We start from the raw sequence: 18,511 nt of genomic DNA, 5'->3' as shown, positions 1-18,511 counted from the left end.
CTGTTTCGCGGAAAGAGAGAAAGAGAGGACCTAGATGGCAGGAGTGCACAAAATTCCCCACTCACACCCTATATAGCGCGTTCAATCACGCGCCTCCTATATGTTTGGTCCCTTATCCTCACTTCTGCAGAGTTGTTCAACTTTCTCAAGTCATATATATATATATATATATATATATATATATATATATATATATATATATATAAACTTATTAAGTTAATGTGGGTACCAACAACTGTGGATATCAATGATGATTTGGATTTTTAATATTTTATACTACTTCTTGTTATAATTAGTTATATTTTCTGTTACATCTCACAATAGATAATATAATATAATAAACTATTGAAGTTATTTTATCATAAATATATGGTACATAATATTAAGAAAGAAAAATTATATTTTAAGAGAGAATTGAAAAGAAGTTTACCACCATTTTAATGAATCAATAATGACATATTAACAAAAAGAACATATTTAAGTTATTTACGTTTAAGTCTGCATTCTCTTTGTACAAGTAAGTCTTACAAAATTATTTGTAAATCTCTCTCATTTATAGTATCTTGAGAGATATGAAAGAACAAATTAGCTTTAAAAGAAAAAATTAATAAAATTTTAATATTTTTTTTATCAAATCTCTTAAAGAAACAAATAAGGATAGTCAAATATGATGAAAGCGTTTATTAGTTGAAAAAAAAGTTAAAATATTTTTATAAAGTTTGTGAAAAGATAGAAAAACACTTTGTAAATGAGTAGTAGATGAAATACTAAAAGACTTGCTTTTATACTTATTCACTAAAAAAATGTAGTTTTTCTTTAAACAAAATTTAAAGGAGTTCCACTATAATTAGAAGATGATACACATACTCTTACTATCACTTTTGACTTACTACATAAAATCAATTTTGATTATCCAATTTATTATTATTTTTAGATTAAAAAATACAAGTTTTTTTTTATTACCGTCACCTCTTGTTTCACGAATATTTTATTATTGTTACACTTAACTACAACAAAAGGAAAAGGAGAATGTTGTTTAAATACAAGAAAAACTTTCTACAATAGGATATGAATTATAAGCTCTCATTGGGTGAGATAATTTCATAGAACTGGTGATTTAAAAATAGGAACACTCTCAATTTTATTTCTATCATAGGATCTAATGGTAACACTTGGATATTACAAGACAACATGTAAGAATTATGATGTGCATATGTTTGTTTGTGTACATGAGAAAAATGTTTCTATTTATAAACCTTAAAAAATTAATTGTTGTTGGTTTCACATTGTTCTATTGTTCTTTTGTTGCAGTCAGTTGTTTTTATTGCAGTGTCAAAGTTTGTCCAGTGGTCGATAGTTTTAAGCTAATTTCTGTGTACTCAATTTGTTGTGAATAAAACAAATTATACTTTTATTTTATTTTTTTAATCGAAAACATCATATTTAATATACAATCTCAGAAAATTTTGGTTTGTTGTACCAAAATCTTTATTGATATTCATGAGTCAACTTTTAAGTTATACAAACAATATGACATATTCGAATAAAGAATTTATGTCTCGTGTAAAAGAGAACAGCTTGTACATTGTTGCTTGATCTAAAGAGTCTTTTTATGTTTGTGTGGTCTAAAGAGTTTTTTTTTATGTTTGCATGATCTAAAACTCTTGCGTAGACATTATGATGTTTGATTATCTTGATTATGTCAAAGCAAGATGATAAAACACGTTATATCAACATGTTAAATTATATTTCATGAGTCTTTGAAAACATCATAAAATCAAGTATGTTGTCTACTTAGTCAATGAACTATCAAAGTGTATAATTTAAGTTCACGACAAGAAGTGTTTATTGAGTGTAAAGATATATATTAGAACGCTAATGATCAAAACATAAATATATACACATATATGGATGCATATATACACATATATACATCTAACATAAATTATCAAAGCAAACATGTAAATACAAATCATAATAAAAGGAAAAATAAAGCAAGTTATATGAATATGACACTCATGCATTACATATGTATATAAACAACAAAACTCCTCTTGGGTCTTATGCATTAATACAAAAAAAAAAGTGTGTCTAAAGTAGCTGAAACTAAGGTATATAAAAACATATAAACATTTTTCCCATTTTTATAATAACAAAAAGGTAGAAGAACATCATCATGACACATGCTAAAAAAATATGGCCAACTGATGCTCAACAATGGGATTAACTGATGGTGGCTCAACCTTATTTTCTACCTAATGTACAACTCCATAAGTTTCTCTAATTTGACATCATCTTTATTGGTAGAACATGTACAATTTTTGTTAGAAGATTCGCCTAAATTGTATCAAAATTGTGTTTGGTTCTCGGTAAATCTAAGGTGAAGTCCGTGAAAATACTATCCCATTTTTATTTTGGAATCTTTAATGGTTGTAATTCTTCAATAGCATGTTGATGTTTTGCTTTATATTTTTTTCAAGTTCAACATTGACACATATTTAACTACATCCTTCTTCATTCCATGCCACCAGAAGTCTTTTTATGAATTGTGACGATCCTGGATGAAAAATAGATTTACTTTTATATGCCTCATTCAATATTGTATACTTAAATTCTTCTACTTATGAAATACAAACTATATATTTGAATTTGATAAGTTCATTGTCCTTGTGATAAAATTCCAAATATTTTTCTTATTCCTTTTGTTGAATCATACCCTTTAGATATTGATTAGTTTGTTACGCTTGTCTAACATGGTTTAGAAAATTGTTGTTAATCTTAAAAGTTCCTAAATATAATTTTCACTTTTTGACTATTATGGTCGAAATGATAGTAATTTTATGATCAACGCTTCTATCACGACATTTGATTTTCCAAGGTGGTAAGATAATTCAAAGTCTTAGTCTTTCATAAATTCTATCTACCTCCACTATTGCATGTTCAACTCTTTCTAGTCGAATAAATATTTTAAGTTGTTATGATCATTGAGCACTTCAAATCTTGTTTCGTGAAGATAATATCTCCAAATCATCAACGCAAAGATTACTACATCTAATTCTAAATCATGAGCTGATAATTTACCTCATGCGGCTTCAATTTCCTAAAGCATACACAACTACTTTTCAATCTTGCATCAACACACAACCTCCTCATCCAAATGCATCACAATAAAATTTAAATTTCTTTTCGGGATCAAGTAAAATTGGAATTGGCGTAGAAGTTAATAGTTTATTCAATTCTTAAAAAATTGACTCATAATATTCATTTCATTTGAATTATTGTCATTTCCAAGTCATCTTAATAAAAGGTAAGGCTAATTGAGAAAATTCTTCAATAAGTTTATGTGGGCCTTGTAGGTCTTTCCTAATGTGTTACTGCTTTAAGATTTGTTGGATCCACCTTTTAGTCTTTCACTTGAAAACATGTGACCTAAAAATTGAACTTGAGTAAGCCAAAATTCACACCTTCATAATTTGGCATAAACTCGCATTTCCTTTTAAATTTGTAATATAATTCTAAGTGTTTGACATGTTCTCCGAGCTTATAAAATAAATGAGGATATAGTATATGAATACTAATACAAATGTGTCTAACAATTTATGAAAAACTTAATTCATATAATTTATGAACACTACAAGAGCATTAATCACCCCGAAAGGCATAATTAAATACTTATAATGACCATAATGAGTCTTAAAGGCAATCTTCATAATATATTCTTTTCTTACATGACTTAATGATATTCCAATCTGATGTGATCTCAGTCTCAATTCAAGAAGAACGTGTGTCAGAAAAAGATGATGTTACTGCAAGAGCTCCTCAAAGGAAAAGAAATAAATAGAAAAAAAAAATTACAAAATAATGTGAAAACAAAGTTACAAGAGAAAGACACAAGAAATTAGAAAAAAAAATTTCTTAATATTTCTTGTAATTTCCTTGTAAGTAAAAATATAGAAATATATTTTCTTTCTTTGGAGTAGAAATCAAGATACTTAGTTTGGGCATAAGATTCACTCTTAAAAATAAGGGCCTTGATTGGATAAACATGTGTGTCAGGCAAACACTAGTCTCTTCATATTTCATGTTAGGATCTTGTTTGGAAAATTAGAAGCACCAACCAAACAAGTCATAACCCTTTCATCTTCTTAAGCTAGCCTATACATGCCTAAAATTCACATTTGTATGACAACCTGCAATCGAATGAAAGTGGTCATATATTTTTCTCTCCCTTTATGAGTTTAAGAGGTTAGTTCCTCCATATAGAATCTTTTCTTGAGTTTTATAAATTCAAGTGGTGATTTTTCTTTTGCACTTATCTTTCCTTGTGAGAGTGACATGTTATTCTCTTTTTACTTCTCCCATCTATTGATTTTCTTTGTTTGTTCTTAGGATCAAACCTTCACACTTTAATAATCACTTGTTCAATGGAAAGAGTCTAAGAGCTTGATTTGTTCTTATTTATTTACAATTGTCAAGATTTGTTTTAGTAGCGTTCATTAATTTCATTCGTTTCCATCCATGGATTGACTTGTTCTTGATTCCTTTTGAGTAATATTCATGGAAACAATATTCTAATTGGTCTAATATCATGTATATATTATTTTTTTAACCAAATAGAAATTGAATCTAAATAAGAAGCACATGAGTTTCATCCATCCTACTCATGTTTGATATATCCCAACTTATAAATTACAAAGTTGAACCTTATCATTTTGTATCATAGCATATGGTTTCAAACATGATGCATTTAATTCATAAACATGATATATGTGATTCAATCTTAAAATACAACATCATTTAATAAGTTTTGAATTATTGCAAGTTGAAACGAGTGACCATATGTATAAAAAGCTTATTTTGGTCTATAATTTCTAATACTAATACTATTGAAATTTCAGCCTTTACTTGATTTTTCCATGACAAATTCTATTGTTATTTCTATATTTGTCTCTAAAGTCTATAGCAAAATTTTCAATTGGTATTTTTATGTTCATCTTTTCTTGGTTGATCTTGACTATGAAGTGTTGTTAATTGATGCATATGATGTATTTAATATAATATATTCATTAATCTTTGATTGTTACTAGTTTGATTCATCTTCGTTGATCTCTAAAGTCATAGGTTCATTAACATTAGTTAATTTTTCTTGCACATAACTTCTAGTATTACTTGATTTAGTTTTGGTTTATTTTTTTCTTGAAATTACTCTTGAATTGTATTGATTATTAAACTCTAAACATAAATATTAAGTGTTCAAACCTTGTGTAGATCAACTCTTGATATTGTGCTTGAGTTTTTGGATCACAAAATAAAAACATATGGCCAGAACAAAACAACCTTTGTAGATCAATATTTGAGAATATTGTTGATCCATGAGATCATTAATTCTTAAGAATAATACTTGTTTTTGATAGTCCTTTATGAAGTTATGAGTAATTAATGCACATCTTCATATTGTCATCTTTCTTCTTTAATAAAAGGACAAGTGCATCCATGGTGATAAAATTGATATCACATATAGCTTATATAACATTCTTCTACTTGCCTCTTCACTTTAGCTAATTCCACTCGTGATACGGATAAGAAGTAATAGATATTAGACTAGGCATAAAAATAATGTCTATAGTGAATTTAAGTTATCCCTTAGGTGATAGCTCAATTATCTCTTCAAGAAAAAAATTCAAGGAATTCATTCACAATTTACTTAGTTTTGCTATTTTTGAATAATTTTAACTTAAAAATATAGAATCACCTTATACCTATATAATTAAAATTAAAATTTTATATTTACAATTGACAATAACACGGTTGGATTACAATCAATTCATTCACAACACGACATCCAAACAAGATAATACTATAAATCAGGTTTTTTTGAGAAACTTTTGTTAAGAAAATATTCCAAACAAATGGTAAGTGATTTATTAGTAAGAGTAGAAACTACAATATCATATGACATGCATGAGACACACAAAAATTAAGATCTTCCATGCAATTTTAAGTATGCTTGTTTATGTTAAAAAAAATTATTGTTAAAATGTGGTTATTTTTTAGTGCATAAATAAGAAAAGACTTTGTACCATTACAAAGAAGAAGAACGAAGGTGCATACTGAAAATGAGAGATTAAAAAGAATACCATAAGACCCTATGAAATTTCGAAAATAATTTTGTCTAACAAAAGGTATAAACACATTTTTATGTTTTTTTAAAAAAAAATAGTTATGTTATTCTGTATGTGCACTTATGACAAATAGCTCGCAGCTACTTACAAAAATGCTTTCTTATGTTTCTTTTCCTTTTTTTAAATAACTCTACCCAAACATATTAAAAATCATAATAAGTGGTTTTTTTTTATTAAAAGCACCTTTTTTCAAAAAAAATTAAACAAACATATCCCAGGTAAGTTTTATTGTTTTGATTCTCATAACTTTTTTACCATTTAATTTTTATTTCTTTAATTTCGACCCTACAATTTTTTTCTGTCAGATTTGTTAACATGAAGAGAAAAAAAATATATAATGCCACAAAAATAAACCTTCACTTCTATTTTACTTTTACTTTCCTATTTTTAAAGTGAAAATAACTAATAATCTAAACATCTAAAAGTTACAAAATATAAGTCAAATTCTTACTACAACTCCTTACACTTCTATATTTCTTTTAATTCTAATAATAGCCTTATGGCGGAGAATGTGACGTCTTATTTTTCATTTTCAATTGGTGGTGGTGGTGATGGTTGCTTGTGGTGGTTGTGGTGAACTTTACTGGTTGAGATAAATTTTGTGATGTTTGTGTTGGTGGTGATGGTATTTTCATCGGCTTATTTTTTTCATTTTTTTGAAAATCACAAAAATAAAATAAAAAAACCAACAAAGTGCACAAATGGAAAAACTCAACTATATTTATCTTCACACTAGAATGTCGAATACAACGAATATTCTTGTTAATCCTCTCACGCATATTCAAATGATGAAATTGTTCTCTTATATATTGTGGCTGGAGAAGAATGAAAGTGCTAGAAAGGAGATAGAGAATGCAACTCAGATTATATAAAAATGTAATATTACACATCATGTAGAGTTATTTAAATTTTTAAAAAAAGATTAAAACCGACTTTTCACAATTAACATGAAAGTGGAAGAAGAATTTGTCAAATCTAATATACACTACAAGAAAATCATGAAATAAAAACCAATTTTTAGATACTAAAATAATTAGTTGTGATAGTAACTAAATTAGAGATCATTTTAGAAACTAAAAACAATTTTGGTTTCTAAATTAGTTTCTATTATTGTTAAATAGTTTTTAAATTAGTATTGTTGCGACCAGACATCGACTAGAGATTAGAGCCTTTCATTGTATATAAGTGGGTGCAAACCTCACCCCTATGAGCCGGTTTTATGGGGTTGAGTTAGGCTTAAAGTCCACTTCGTAATATGGTATCAGAGCCATTTCGAACCTATCCTAGCGAGTGTTTGTGTTGGGCCTATCGTGCCACCCGCTATCGGGCCGCTATCGGACCACCCATAATATATAATCCCACGCACGAGCTTCTATCTATCACTCTCGGCGTGAGGGGGTGTGTTGGAGATCCCACATCGACTAGAGATTAGAGTTTTTCATTGTATATAAGTGGGTGCAAACCTCATCTCATGAGCCGGTTTTATAGGGTTGAGTTAGGCTTAAAGTCCATTTCTTAATATGGTATCAGAGCCATTTCGAGCATATCCTAGCGAGTGTTTGTGTTGGGCACTATCGTGCCACCTGCTATCGGGCCGCTATCGGACCACCCATAATATATAGTCCCACACACGAGTTGGCAGTCTCGGCGTGAGGGGGTGTCCTTTCATTGTATATAAGTGGGTGCAAACCTCACCCCATTGAGCCGGTTTTATGGGGTTGAGTTAGGCTTAAAGTCCACTCTTTCTTAATAAGTATTTAATTAACAACCAAGGTTTTTCTATCAAATATAAATATATATATATTAATATTCTTGATCCGAGAGATCTTGTTCTAAAAAATAGGAAGGAAAGCCCTTGAACATATGTAGAATGTATGAGATAAGACTGAAGCATGGGATAAGGTAGCATATTGAATTGAAGTTGTTGTGAGAGAAGGTAGTAATGACCTAGTAGACAATTCTGAGAAAAGAAATCGTGATTCCTAAGTATTCCACAGGACTCTGTATTTATTCAAACATAAAGAATAATAGAATGGAGACAACATTGTTCATTACTACCCTGAAAGGCACCAAGTGCAAAATTAGTGTATCAACTTTAGCTTTTGGTCCAGTCCCATAAACAGTGCCACAAAAAAGCATATGACATTGTACCACACAAATTAAATTATACATATTTCAGCTCCCAAGTGTCACATTAATACTAGATCTCCCTTTTGCCTTTTACCATCATTCTCCTTTTTCTCCCTTTTGAACCTTCTCTTGCTTGCCATATTCAAATATCCAATGCCTCATTTCCCAAGTTTTCTTTTATTCTTCCTTCTCTCTTTGATCCAAGAAAGCAATGATTCTCAAGTTTCTATTTTATATATATATAAATATGAAGATGGAGGCTAAGAGAAAAAATTCTACCTCACATCAATCTGCACCTCTTAAGCATTGCTCCTAACCCAGAAGGAAAAATCAGGATCAAGACAATACAAGCCAACCTGCAGATATGGGAGTTAGAAGTTGGCGCCATGTGTTGTTCTCTTTGTGTCTTCTCTTCAGTTTAGGTAACTTAACTTTTTTTATTGTTTTAACAAAAACACAGCACGTGCATGTATGTTGTATTCTTACTTGCATCATGTATTGTATTATTGCTTGTCAGAACTAAGTTACAAAAAGCCTAAGAAGCTGAATCTAAATAGAGTACTCATGTTTAATTAGAAAAATACAATATTGAAGGCATGAGAAGCTGTAGACAGAATTCATCAATAGCAAAAATCACTTTTGTTAGCATTATGGAATGAACCAAGATATTTTTCATTCAACCATCATAGCCACATATGTTTTAAGATTCAATAGCAATGAACCTGAACAAGAAGTTTGATGTACTGAGAGTGTTTTGCCGCCTTAAATTGGTTCACTTGGCTCGAGTCTAATTGTACTGGAATCTAAAGAAACAAAAGTAATAAGGGTAGATGCAGAAAGGCATACATAGGTACATACATTACTCTGCCACCTTTGGAGCAATCACAGAAGCACTTTGGGTTAATCTATTCAAGTTTACTAGTTCATTTTCAGCTATTTCTTTCCATTTGTGGTGTTGAAAAGTTGAAAGATCCTTGGTTTCTTTTACAGGTCTAGGTAAAGCCATAAGATTAAGAGAGGAAGAAAATCAAGAAATCTCATATGAATTTGGTACCAAGTTGGATGCAGTTCCTGTAGTCAACCCTACAACTCCAGGCACAGCAAATCCATATCCTACATTAAACCCAACAACTCCTCAAGCACCTGGCACAATAGGACAAACCCCATCAACTCCTACAACCCCATACATGACCCCCATAAACCCATACACAAACCCCACAACCCCAAAAACAAGTCCCACTACAAATCCAACTCTGATCCCACCTAGCCCTGTCACAACTACTACTCCCACAACCCCAACTGCATCAGCAGGTGGTCAGTGGTGTGTTGCGAGCCAATCAGCTGCAGAGAGCACTCTGAAGGTGGCCCTTGACTATGCTTGTGGCTATGGTGCAGACTGTTCCTCAATTCAACCTGGAGCAAGTTGTTACAACCCAAATACTCTGAAAGACCATGCTTCTTATGCATTCAATGACTACTACCAGAAGAATCCAGCTCCTACAAGCTGTGCATTCGGAGGAACTGCTACACTTACAACCAAGGATCCCAGTAAGACTTTTCATCAAACATTTAAGCCTCGGTACCTCAACATGATAAAAAAGAATTTTAGATTAACATTTTTATGTCTTCCAAATAGACATGAGAAACTTTGCATTCAATGTTTTCAAAGCTACAACATTCAGATAAACCAGAAATTTTGCATCCTCATGTTCCCATATCAAATATACCTTTTCATCCTGGCACTCTCCCACACACACACAAGTATGGATAGATTCAGAGAAGCAAGATTGTTAAACAGAGATCTTTCCCTGAATCCCCTTCTCAGTAACTAATGAATATTCTGAAATATGGGCTCTATACTTTGCTACTAACTCTCTCACCAAAATTATTTCATACCAATGTCATAATTCTTGTGGGTTATGAACTCCATTCAGCTATCTAAGTTTTTTTTATTGAAATTATAGTGTTAGAAAATCCCACTATACCATGTCTGTTAACAATAACATGCTCTTCTCCACATCATTTCAGGTAATGGGAACTGCCGCTATACATCATCCAAAACACCAAGGTGAGAATTTCTTAAACTATATCTCATTCACCCCATTATAAATAAAACATCATATGTAACATTATACACTCTGAATTCCTAATACATGTATTGTTGATGCAGCATGAGTCCACCAACACCAATTTATGTAAGCCCCCCAACTCCACCAAGTACTATGACTCCAACTACACCAAGTACCATGACCCCAACTGCACCAACTACTATGATCCCAACTACACCAGGTATTATGACCCCAACTGCACCTGGTATGACAACAATTCCTGGTGGAGCATCGGTGTATGGTACGGGACCAACAGGAAGCCCCAATATAGCCACACCTGTTTCACACTCTGAACTGCTGTTATTTACCTTATTTGGTTTGTGGGCTTCACTTCATGTAGAAATCTACATCTAGATGGTGAACAAGGGTCATTCATTCTTTCTGTGATACACCAGAAGAAATCACTCAGTCTTGAGCAGCTTTAGCAAGACTATACAAGGTGGCAGAGTCAACATGGCATATTTGTCATATGAATTCTCCCCATTAAAATTAGTACTACCTTACATAAAATGTATCCCTGGTAGATCATAAAGCATGAGAAAGTGATAGGGTTGTAGACAGATATTTTACAATATTAGTAGAGATGAATAAAGTATTAGGTTATCTACTTCCATTCACAACTTCTTCTCCACAGATAATCAATTAAACTAATATCAGCTATACTCAGAAGACTACTTCAGATGAATCTATCTTTACCCAATATTTATAATGGTTAATAGAGATAAATAAGGAAAAGAAATTAAATGCTTTAGAAAATCTTTTAAAAGAGAAACCACAAGTTTCTTCGAAATTATGTCTTATATCAAGGAGAAAATATGACACTGACAAGAAAATATGTTATAGATCATATTAGACTTTGATGATAATACTGTTGTTGTTAATATGACATTAGTTTAATAAGTGATGATGTCAACATAACATAATAAAGAATTTAAAAAATTAAGAGTTAAAATTGAAAAAATCACAAAAGGTAAAAATGAAAAGATGTTAAACTAGACTAGCTAAAATGTCATTTTAAGCATTATCATTATATTATTATTAATAATAATAATAATAATAATAATAATAATAATAGTAATAACTTGTATCATTTTGAAATTAACTCTTATAAGAAACATCAGGATAATAGTATTGTATTAAAAAACACTTCTCTCGTCAGATGTAAGTCTTCGAAGAAATCTTTCTTAATAGAAATCAAGATTGTTGAATTTTATATATATATATATATATATATATATATATATAATTTTTAACTACTTTATGAGTTTTGAATATTTTCAATTGAGTCTTTATTAAAAAAATATTTTATTTATTATTTAAAATATTTTTTATTTTTATCTAAGTATTTTAGTGTTTAATTTTTGTTGTCAAAGAGATAACATGAATTTATTTATGTTTATTTGTCTCCAACTCATCGATAAACTCTTTTACTTCCTCTTCAATCTCTTCTAATTTGTTAGTCAACTCATTCATTTTCTTTTTAAGAAGAGTTAACCAATGAGTTAAAAGCTTGACACATCTCTTAAATGATGTGTCTGTGTCGGGGACACACGTATCATATACTGACACTCGTAAGACACGTATTGGTGAAGTGTCAAATTCAAAAAATATTTGTTGAATTTCTAACAATTCTAGTACGGTTCTAACATAATTTTATAAAGGGGTAATACATTGATTTTCTAAAAACTCAAACTAATTGTATAAATTTTTAATATGATTATAAAAATAAGGAACACATCCTTTTAAACCAATTATGAGAAACATCTTTCTGCTATAAGAAAAAGTTGAAACATACTTGTGCAAATAAATCTTTATTATCAATTTATATAATATATAGATTCGTGTCCTGTGTCCTATATTGTATAGATGATATGTATCTTCGTGTTAGTGTATATGCTACATAGGTTAAAAGATATCAAAGAGAAAAGATGCAAATTAGAGAGATGGAGATAGGAAGATGAAAGTAACATATTATCTTATTCATGTCAAAATCAAACAATAAAATACTTATAAAAACTAAAAAATATTTCAAAGACTCAATAAAATAGTTTTTTTAAAATAAATTCTCAATTGAAAATATCTAAATCTATGATGAAGCCATGTAACAATTTTTTTAATGATTTAAAAAAAAATACATAATGATTGTTTAAATATATTAACCTTTACCAAAAGACATTAGATTTCACATAATCTTACATTTAAAATTAAATTAAAATTTCCAAAATAATTAAATTAATTCAGATAAAAATAAAAAGTCTAAAAAAGTTCAGTTATTGCACACAGGAGAGACCAATTATAAAAAATTAGAAGAAGCCCAATTGCCCATGGAATGTTTTTTCCTGCACCTCCATACCTTCTTCTCTCACCTCCATATATTTTCGAATTTTCAAAAATGCCTTCTATAATATTCTGAATTACATAATCTGAAAATTATTTTTTAAATTTGTAATTAGCTTCCGGATTACATAATCCGGAAGCCTTTTTTCATATGCATGATTACTTTTCAGATTACATAATCCAAAAGTCTTATTTAGCTTTCAGATTATGTAATTTGGAAGTCTTTTTACAAATGAGTTTGCGGATTACATAATTTGGAAACTATTCTATGGGGGTGACACAAGAAGGATAAAAATGTATTTTCATGTTGTGTATGAAGGTGGCAGAAGAAGATATGGAGGTGCAAGAAGAAACAGTCACTACATCACTTGTTTGAGAACTATTGATGTATAAAAGCACTCAAAACCAAACAATACCTCTAGGAATTTTCTTTATACACCCCCAAACTTTCTTGGCGCACCCCAAACTCTTCAAAATGACTAGTTTATTCTTTTTAAAAGTAATTTCTGAATATTCTTTCTGAAATCTTCTAGAACTAAGTTGAAGGCTAATACAAAACACAATTGATAATTACATTAACAATAAATAACCATTTGCATCGAAAAGAGTTTACTGAAAATTTAAAGTTTAAGAATCAAAATTATCAATAAACTTGCTCTTCACATTAATGTACATCATCAGTTTGGTCACTACTATCAAGACAAAAGTTGACTAAAAATAGTTGAAACCGATGATTAAATTTAATTCACTCATTTGGTACTTTCGAAGAAGAAATTTCCTAATATGTCAATTTCAGTAATCACTTTTATTGAGATTTTATGGGGAAAGAGTTAGTTTAGATCAGATTTTTAACACGCATTTGTATGAAAAGAAAAGAAAATTAATAGTGAAATAAATATTTTCTGAAATTAATTTACACCTCAAGTTTTTCACAATAACTTTGTTATCATTTTTTTTCTAGAATTTTAAGATCTAGTTGGTGGCTAGGTATCTTATTTTATTTTAACTTAATGTTGGTTGGTTTATAAGGATATAATAAGTTTCTCTAATGATTTCTTATTTTACTTACCAATGTAATTTTTATTAGATGGGGTAATTATATAAAAATGAATAGGATATATGATAAAGTTTCTCATTTAACTTGTCATTATTTAAAATTTCAAAATAAAAAAAGTTACCTAGATATGTATATTTCTTTTATCATTTTTTTCTTTTATTGAAGTAATTTTTATTTTTATCATTCAATAATGATTTTATCATTCGGTAATATTTTTTTATCGGATAAAGATATTACCCACTTTTATTTTATAATAAACATATAAAATAATTTATAATTATTTGAGTATATGATGTCACTTTAAACTAAATATATAAGGTTTTATCAAGTTATATGTTAATTCCATCCTCATATTACAACAAAAATTATTTAGAATATGAAGTTCACTCTCAACATAAATTATATAAAATGATAATCATCCTTGCTTTTATAACCTAGTCTTCACAATTGTGAATGATTTATGAATAACACTCTCACTTTGTCATGGAAAAGATGAACTTTGAGAAAGTATTTAAAATTTATAAACATATATAATGTAGAACATGTATGGTTTCATTTGACATAAGTTTTTCAATAATTTCAACAATTTTTTCAAAAACTTTGATTTGCATGGTTGTTTCATAAAAAAAAAATCACATATATATATAAAATATTAAATAACAATTTAATTTATATATAAAAATTAATTAGTCATTATATTAATTAAATTATATATTATTTTGGAGACTAAAAAGTTATTTGCATTGTTCCTGCTATGGAGATGGGACCTAGAGAACTATTTATGAGTTTCGTCTTCCTCCTTCCTATCGGACGGTAGATCAATGTTTCTGCTTCCTCTTCTAAACTTCTCGCTACTCCTTCGGTCTCAGCTGCTCGATCACTCGGTCTTTTAGAGAATACCAAATGGGGGTACCAACAGAAGGCACTACGACGCTTGAGTCATCAAAGGGGTTCAATATTCAGATGTCAGAGTATAGTAATAAATGACGTACCTACTTCTTGAAATGTGCGGTATTAATGTTATTTTAATGGGCCTAGCTTGTTGGGGCAGATTAGTGAGGTGGATTGTGCTTGGAGGTGTATTACCTAGTTCTTAATGATGACTTAATTTCACTGACCTTGATTTAACGTAATTGGACTGAAAGTATCGATCGACCCACTGGACCGACGTGGGTAGTTCGGTTGGCCTAACTGCGGGAGCCGAGCCATGATATTGACCGTTCGGCCCATACCAGTACACGCATATAAAGTGATTTCTATTATTAATAAAAAAATTATAAAATAGTTTTTAGATTAGATATTAAGATTTTAGTTACTAATATTTTATACTATAAATTAGTAAATGAGACTGACTTATTTAGAATATAAAATAGTAAGTAGTTAAAACTTTGATGACTAATGGTTAGATAAAAATTAAAAAATTATTTTATTTATAAATTTTTATGAATAATAGAAATTATCTTATATACCAATAATTTTTTTAGTTTATAAAATATTTATAGTTTAATCAATTAGTAACTAATTATTTTGGTATGTAAATCTAGTTTTTATTTAATGATGTTCTTTTATTTATATATAAATAACATTGAAATTTAAATTGAAGTTATTTTCTTTTAAGTAAAGTATTGAATTCAAATAATAGGTACTTAAAACAGTAATTAGAATGATAAATCTACTTAAAGTTGTTGTTACATTTTTTAAAGATATCATTTCATGATTTAAAAAAACTAATACTTTAGGGTAATAAAAACAGGAGTAAAATTGTGAATTTAAGTAAATAAATTATTTTTAATAATAATTAATAAAGTTTTACTTAGGCAAATTTCTTTATATGTATTTTTAAGAGAACAAAATATGAAGAAAAAAAATAATACTCACCTCTTCCTAACTTGAAATTAACATATATTTTATATAACATATTCAAAAAAGTTATTTTTTATAACAAAATGAGCTTTATACAAGTTAATTTTACATACATTTTTCATGTTTTTTTTTCTTTAAAATCTTATGAAAACGTTGGTGCGATCATATTCTATTCTATTTACTATTAAAAATATAAAATTCCAAAAGAGGTTGTGATGTTACACATCAAACCTCTGCACATGAAAGCAAGAAGTGGAATTTGGAAGGTTTAGACATCAACAGCTATTTTGTATTTTGAAATTTAAAATTTCATGAACCATTATAGGGATCTTCTTCTTATAAGTGGGTCATCTTACTTTATTCATCATAACAAGACAAATGCTTTCTTATATTATACAAAAGTTAATTTAATAATAGAAATTATCAAATTTCAGTACTGTGAAATAACTATTTTTCCAAAAAAGATAAAAATAGAAATTATACCTGATAATAAAAATAAAACAACAAAATACTTAAATAAAAATAAAATATTTTCAATATAAAATAAAATTTAATTAAAAATATTTAAATTTATAATTACATTTTAAGTATATTTAAATATTTTAGTTTTGAATGATGAGTTACCTTGGTTATAAAGAATTGATTGATGCAAATTGAATGATTTGGATTGGATGTACACGTACGCGAAGAGTACAGAGTTGAAACGTAAGTTATGTACTGTGACCCTTCTTCACATTTCATTTTTATGTAATTAATTTTATAGTGTTTATGGATATTAATATTATACATTATCCATTATTATTATTATACATACGTAGTTATCACGATACTGTAATGTTTGAATAAAGTTTCAGAATTCCACGTAATCTTGTGGTGCTCGATGCTTAGCATATTCCTCCTTTTTAAATTATAACCCTTTCTTTCAAATCTTTCATTCTACTTTTTCAACTACCTTCGTTTACCACTAACGTTCAACTTCATGCCTCAAACTTAAAACCAATATCATTCATATTTTCAATTTTGTACATTAATTAATCCATCATTAAAAACTAAAATGTTGTATTATTATTATTATTGTTATTATTATTATTTCGGTAACTCCAAAACTTGATAAAAAAATTAATATTAGTTTGAATTTATGTTTTAATTGAATTTGAATTATACCGGTAGGTCTGTATGATCGAGTTGAAGTTCAGCGTCCAACTCAGACCGATTGAGACCATTTGAGAAACTAATCAAAGGTCAAACATCAAATAGTGCATTCTTAATTATAAATTAAATATTTAATTAGGCCAAATAATAAAGGGCTCACAATAATTATATAAATAAACACATATCCTAAAAAATCAGATACGCAATCATCTAGTACTAAACAATGAGTGCCAAAGTTTAACTTCAGCGTCAGAGTGTTTTTTACAAGTACTATCCGAATTCGAAGTTCACAGAGACAAGGAGTGAAAGAGCAACAGTTGTAGGGTTCGTTCGAAAAGAAGGAGGGAAGTGCAGGCCGATCGACCGATAAAAAAAAAGGTTCAATAGTTCTTTTGGTTTCAATCCCGTTCGAGAACAGAAACTAATTCCATTAGATATGTTAGAATGAGTTTCTTTATCATAAATTTTAAGATAAAAAATATTTTTGTAAAACATAATTATTATAAACTTTATATAAATTTATTACATCAATGTTTATTAGCTTCAACTCTCATCAAATACAATTATATATGTGTTGTTATGGTTTTATCTAATAAATTTTATGTGTGTTCATGTGTATCCTCTGTCTAATAGACTTTGGTTTAGACAAATGATAAAAACATTTTGCTTGTTAAATGATTTAAACTAATTAATTCTCATAGTCTTTTATTAGACGTAACCCATGAAATCTTATTTGAGTAGTACGTTTATTTAGTATTTTTTTCTACATTTCTTGAACAAATGTAAAAAATTATTGTGTAAACAAATAATATTTTTGTTATATTTTTATGTAATACATAAAAATTTTATACATAAAAATATATATCGACGTGTACTCATATAATTATATATATATATATAATTTTATTTTTGCTTGAATATCCATGTATATATGTATTGAATTATTTGGTTTATTGACCATGATAGGGTTATTTTGTTTGGTTTTTACCAAAATGGTGTTCGTTTAAAAAAAAATTACAAATTTAGGCAAGTCGTGCCTAATTGGGACGACTTCATATGCAGGAGTCGTACCAATTAGGCACGACTTCTGTCATGTCATACTAAAGTTGTGCCAATTAGGCACGACTTCTGTCATGTCATACTAAAGTTGTGCCAACTTGGCACGACTTCTGCCCTGTCATACTAAAGTCGTGCCAACTTGGCACGACTTCTGCCCTGTCATACTGAAGTCGTACCAATTAGGCACGACTTACCTAAATTTATAATTTTTTTTAAACGGACACCATTTTGGTAAAAACCAAAAAAAAAATAACTCCATCATGGTCAATAAACCCATTCATAACACTCTTAGAACATTCATTTTCTTTATGTATGTATTTATTCATTCAATTCAAACATAATCTATACACAATTATCCAATTTTTTGTTCTTTAAAACTAACACTCTTAAAAAATTATATATAAAATTAATTTTTAAAATTACATAACTTACTACCCAATATATAAACAATAAAAAAAATAAAAAATTATGAAGTGACAGAAGTCGTGCCAAGTTGGCACGACTTTAGTATGACATGGCAAAAGTCGTGCCTAATTGGTACGACTTCTGCATATGAAGTCGTACCAATTAGACACGATTTGCCTAAATATTTTTTTTAAACGGAGATCATTCCCTTGCATAAA

At 28.8% G+C, this 18,511-nt stretch overlaps 1 protein-coding gene across 1 annotated transcript; it reads left to right on the top strand.

Moving 5' to 3' along the window:
• Positions 1-8,482: 8,482 nt before the first annotated feature.
• LOC137822653 (PLASMODESMATA CALLOSE-BINDING PROTEIN 3-like) lies at positions 8,483-11,040 on the top strand. The gene is made up of 4 exons (XM_068627597.1): positions 8,483-8,734; positions 9,303-9,860; positions 10,341-10,380; positions 10,483-11,040. The coding sequence occupies exons 1-4, from the start codon at positions 8,677-8,679 to the stop codon at positions 10,772-10,774; spliced, it is 948 nt and encodes a 315-aa protein (XP_068483698.1). The 5' UTR covers positions 8,483-8,676; the 3' UTR covers positions 10,775-11,040.
• The last annotated feature ends 7,471 nt before the right edge of the window (positions 11,041-18,511 follow it).

The sequence above is a fragment of the Phaseolus vulgaris genome, chromosome 9 (assembly GCF_000499845.2).
Source record: "Phaseolus vulgaris cultivar G19833 chromosome 9, P. vulgaris v2.0, whole genome shotgun sequence".
In the NCBI taxonomy this organism is placed as follows: domain Eukaryota; kingdom Viridiplantae; phylum Streptophyta; class Magnoliopsida; order Fabales; family Fabaceae; genus Phaseolus; species Phaseolus vulgaris.
The sequence above is the reverse complement of the archived record's forward strand: the minus strand, read 5'-3'. Positions and strand labels throughout refer to the sequence as shown.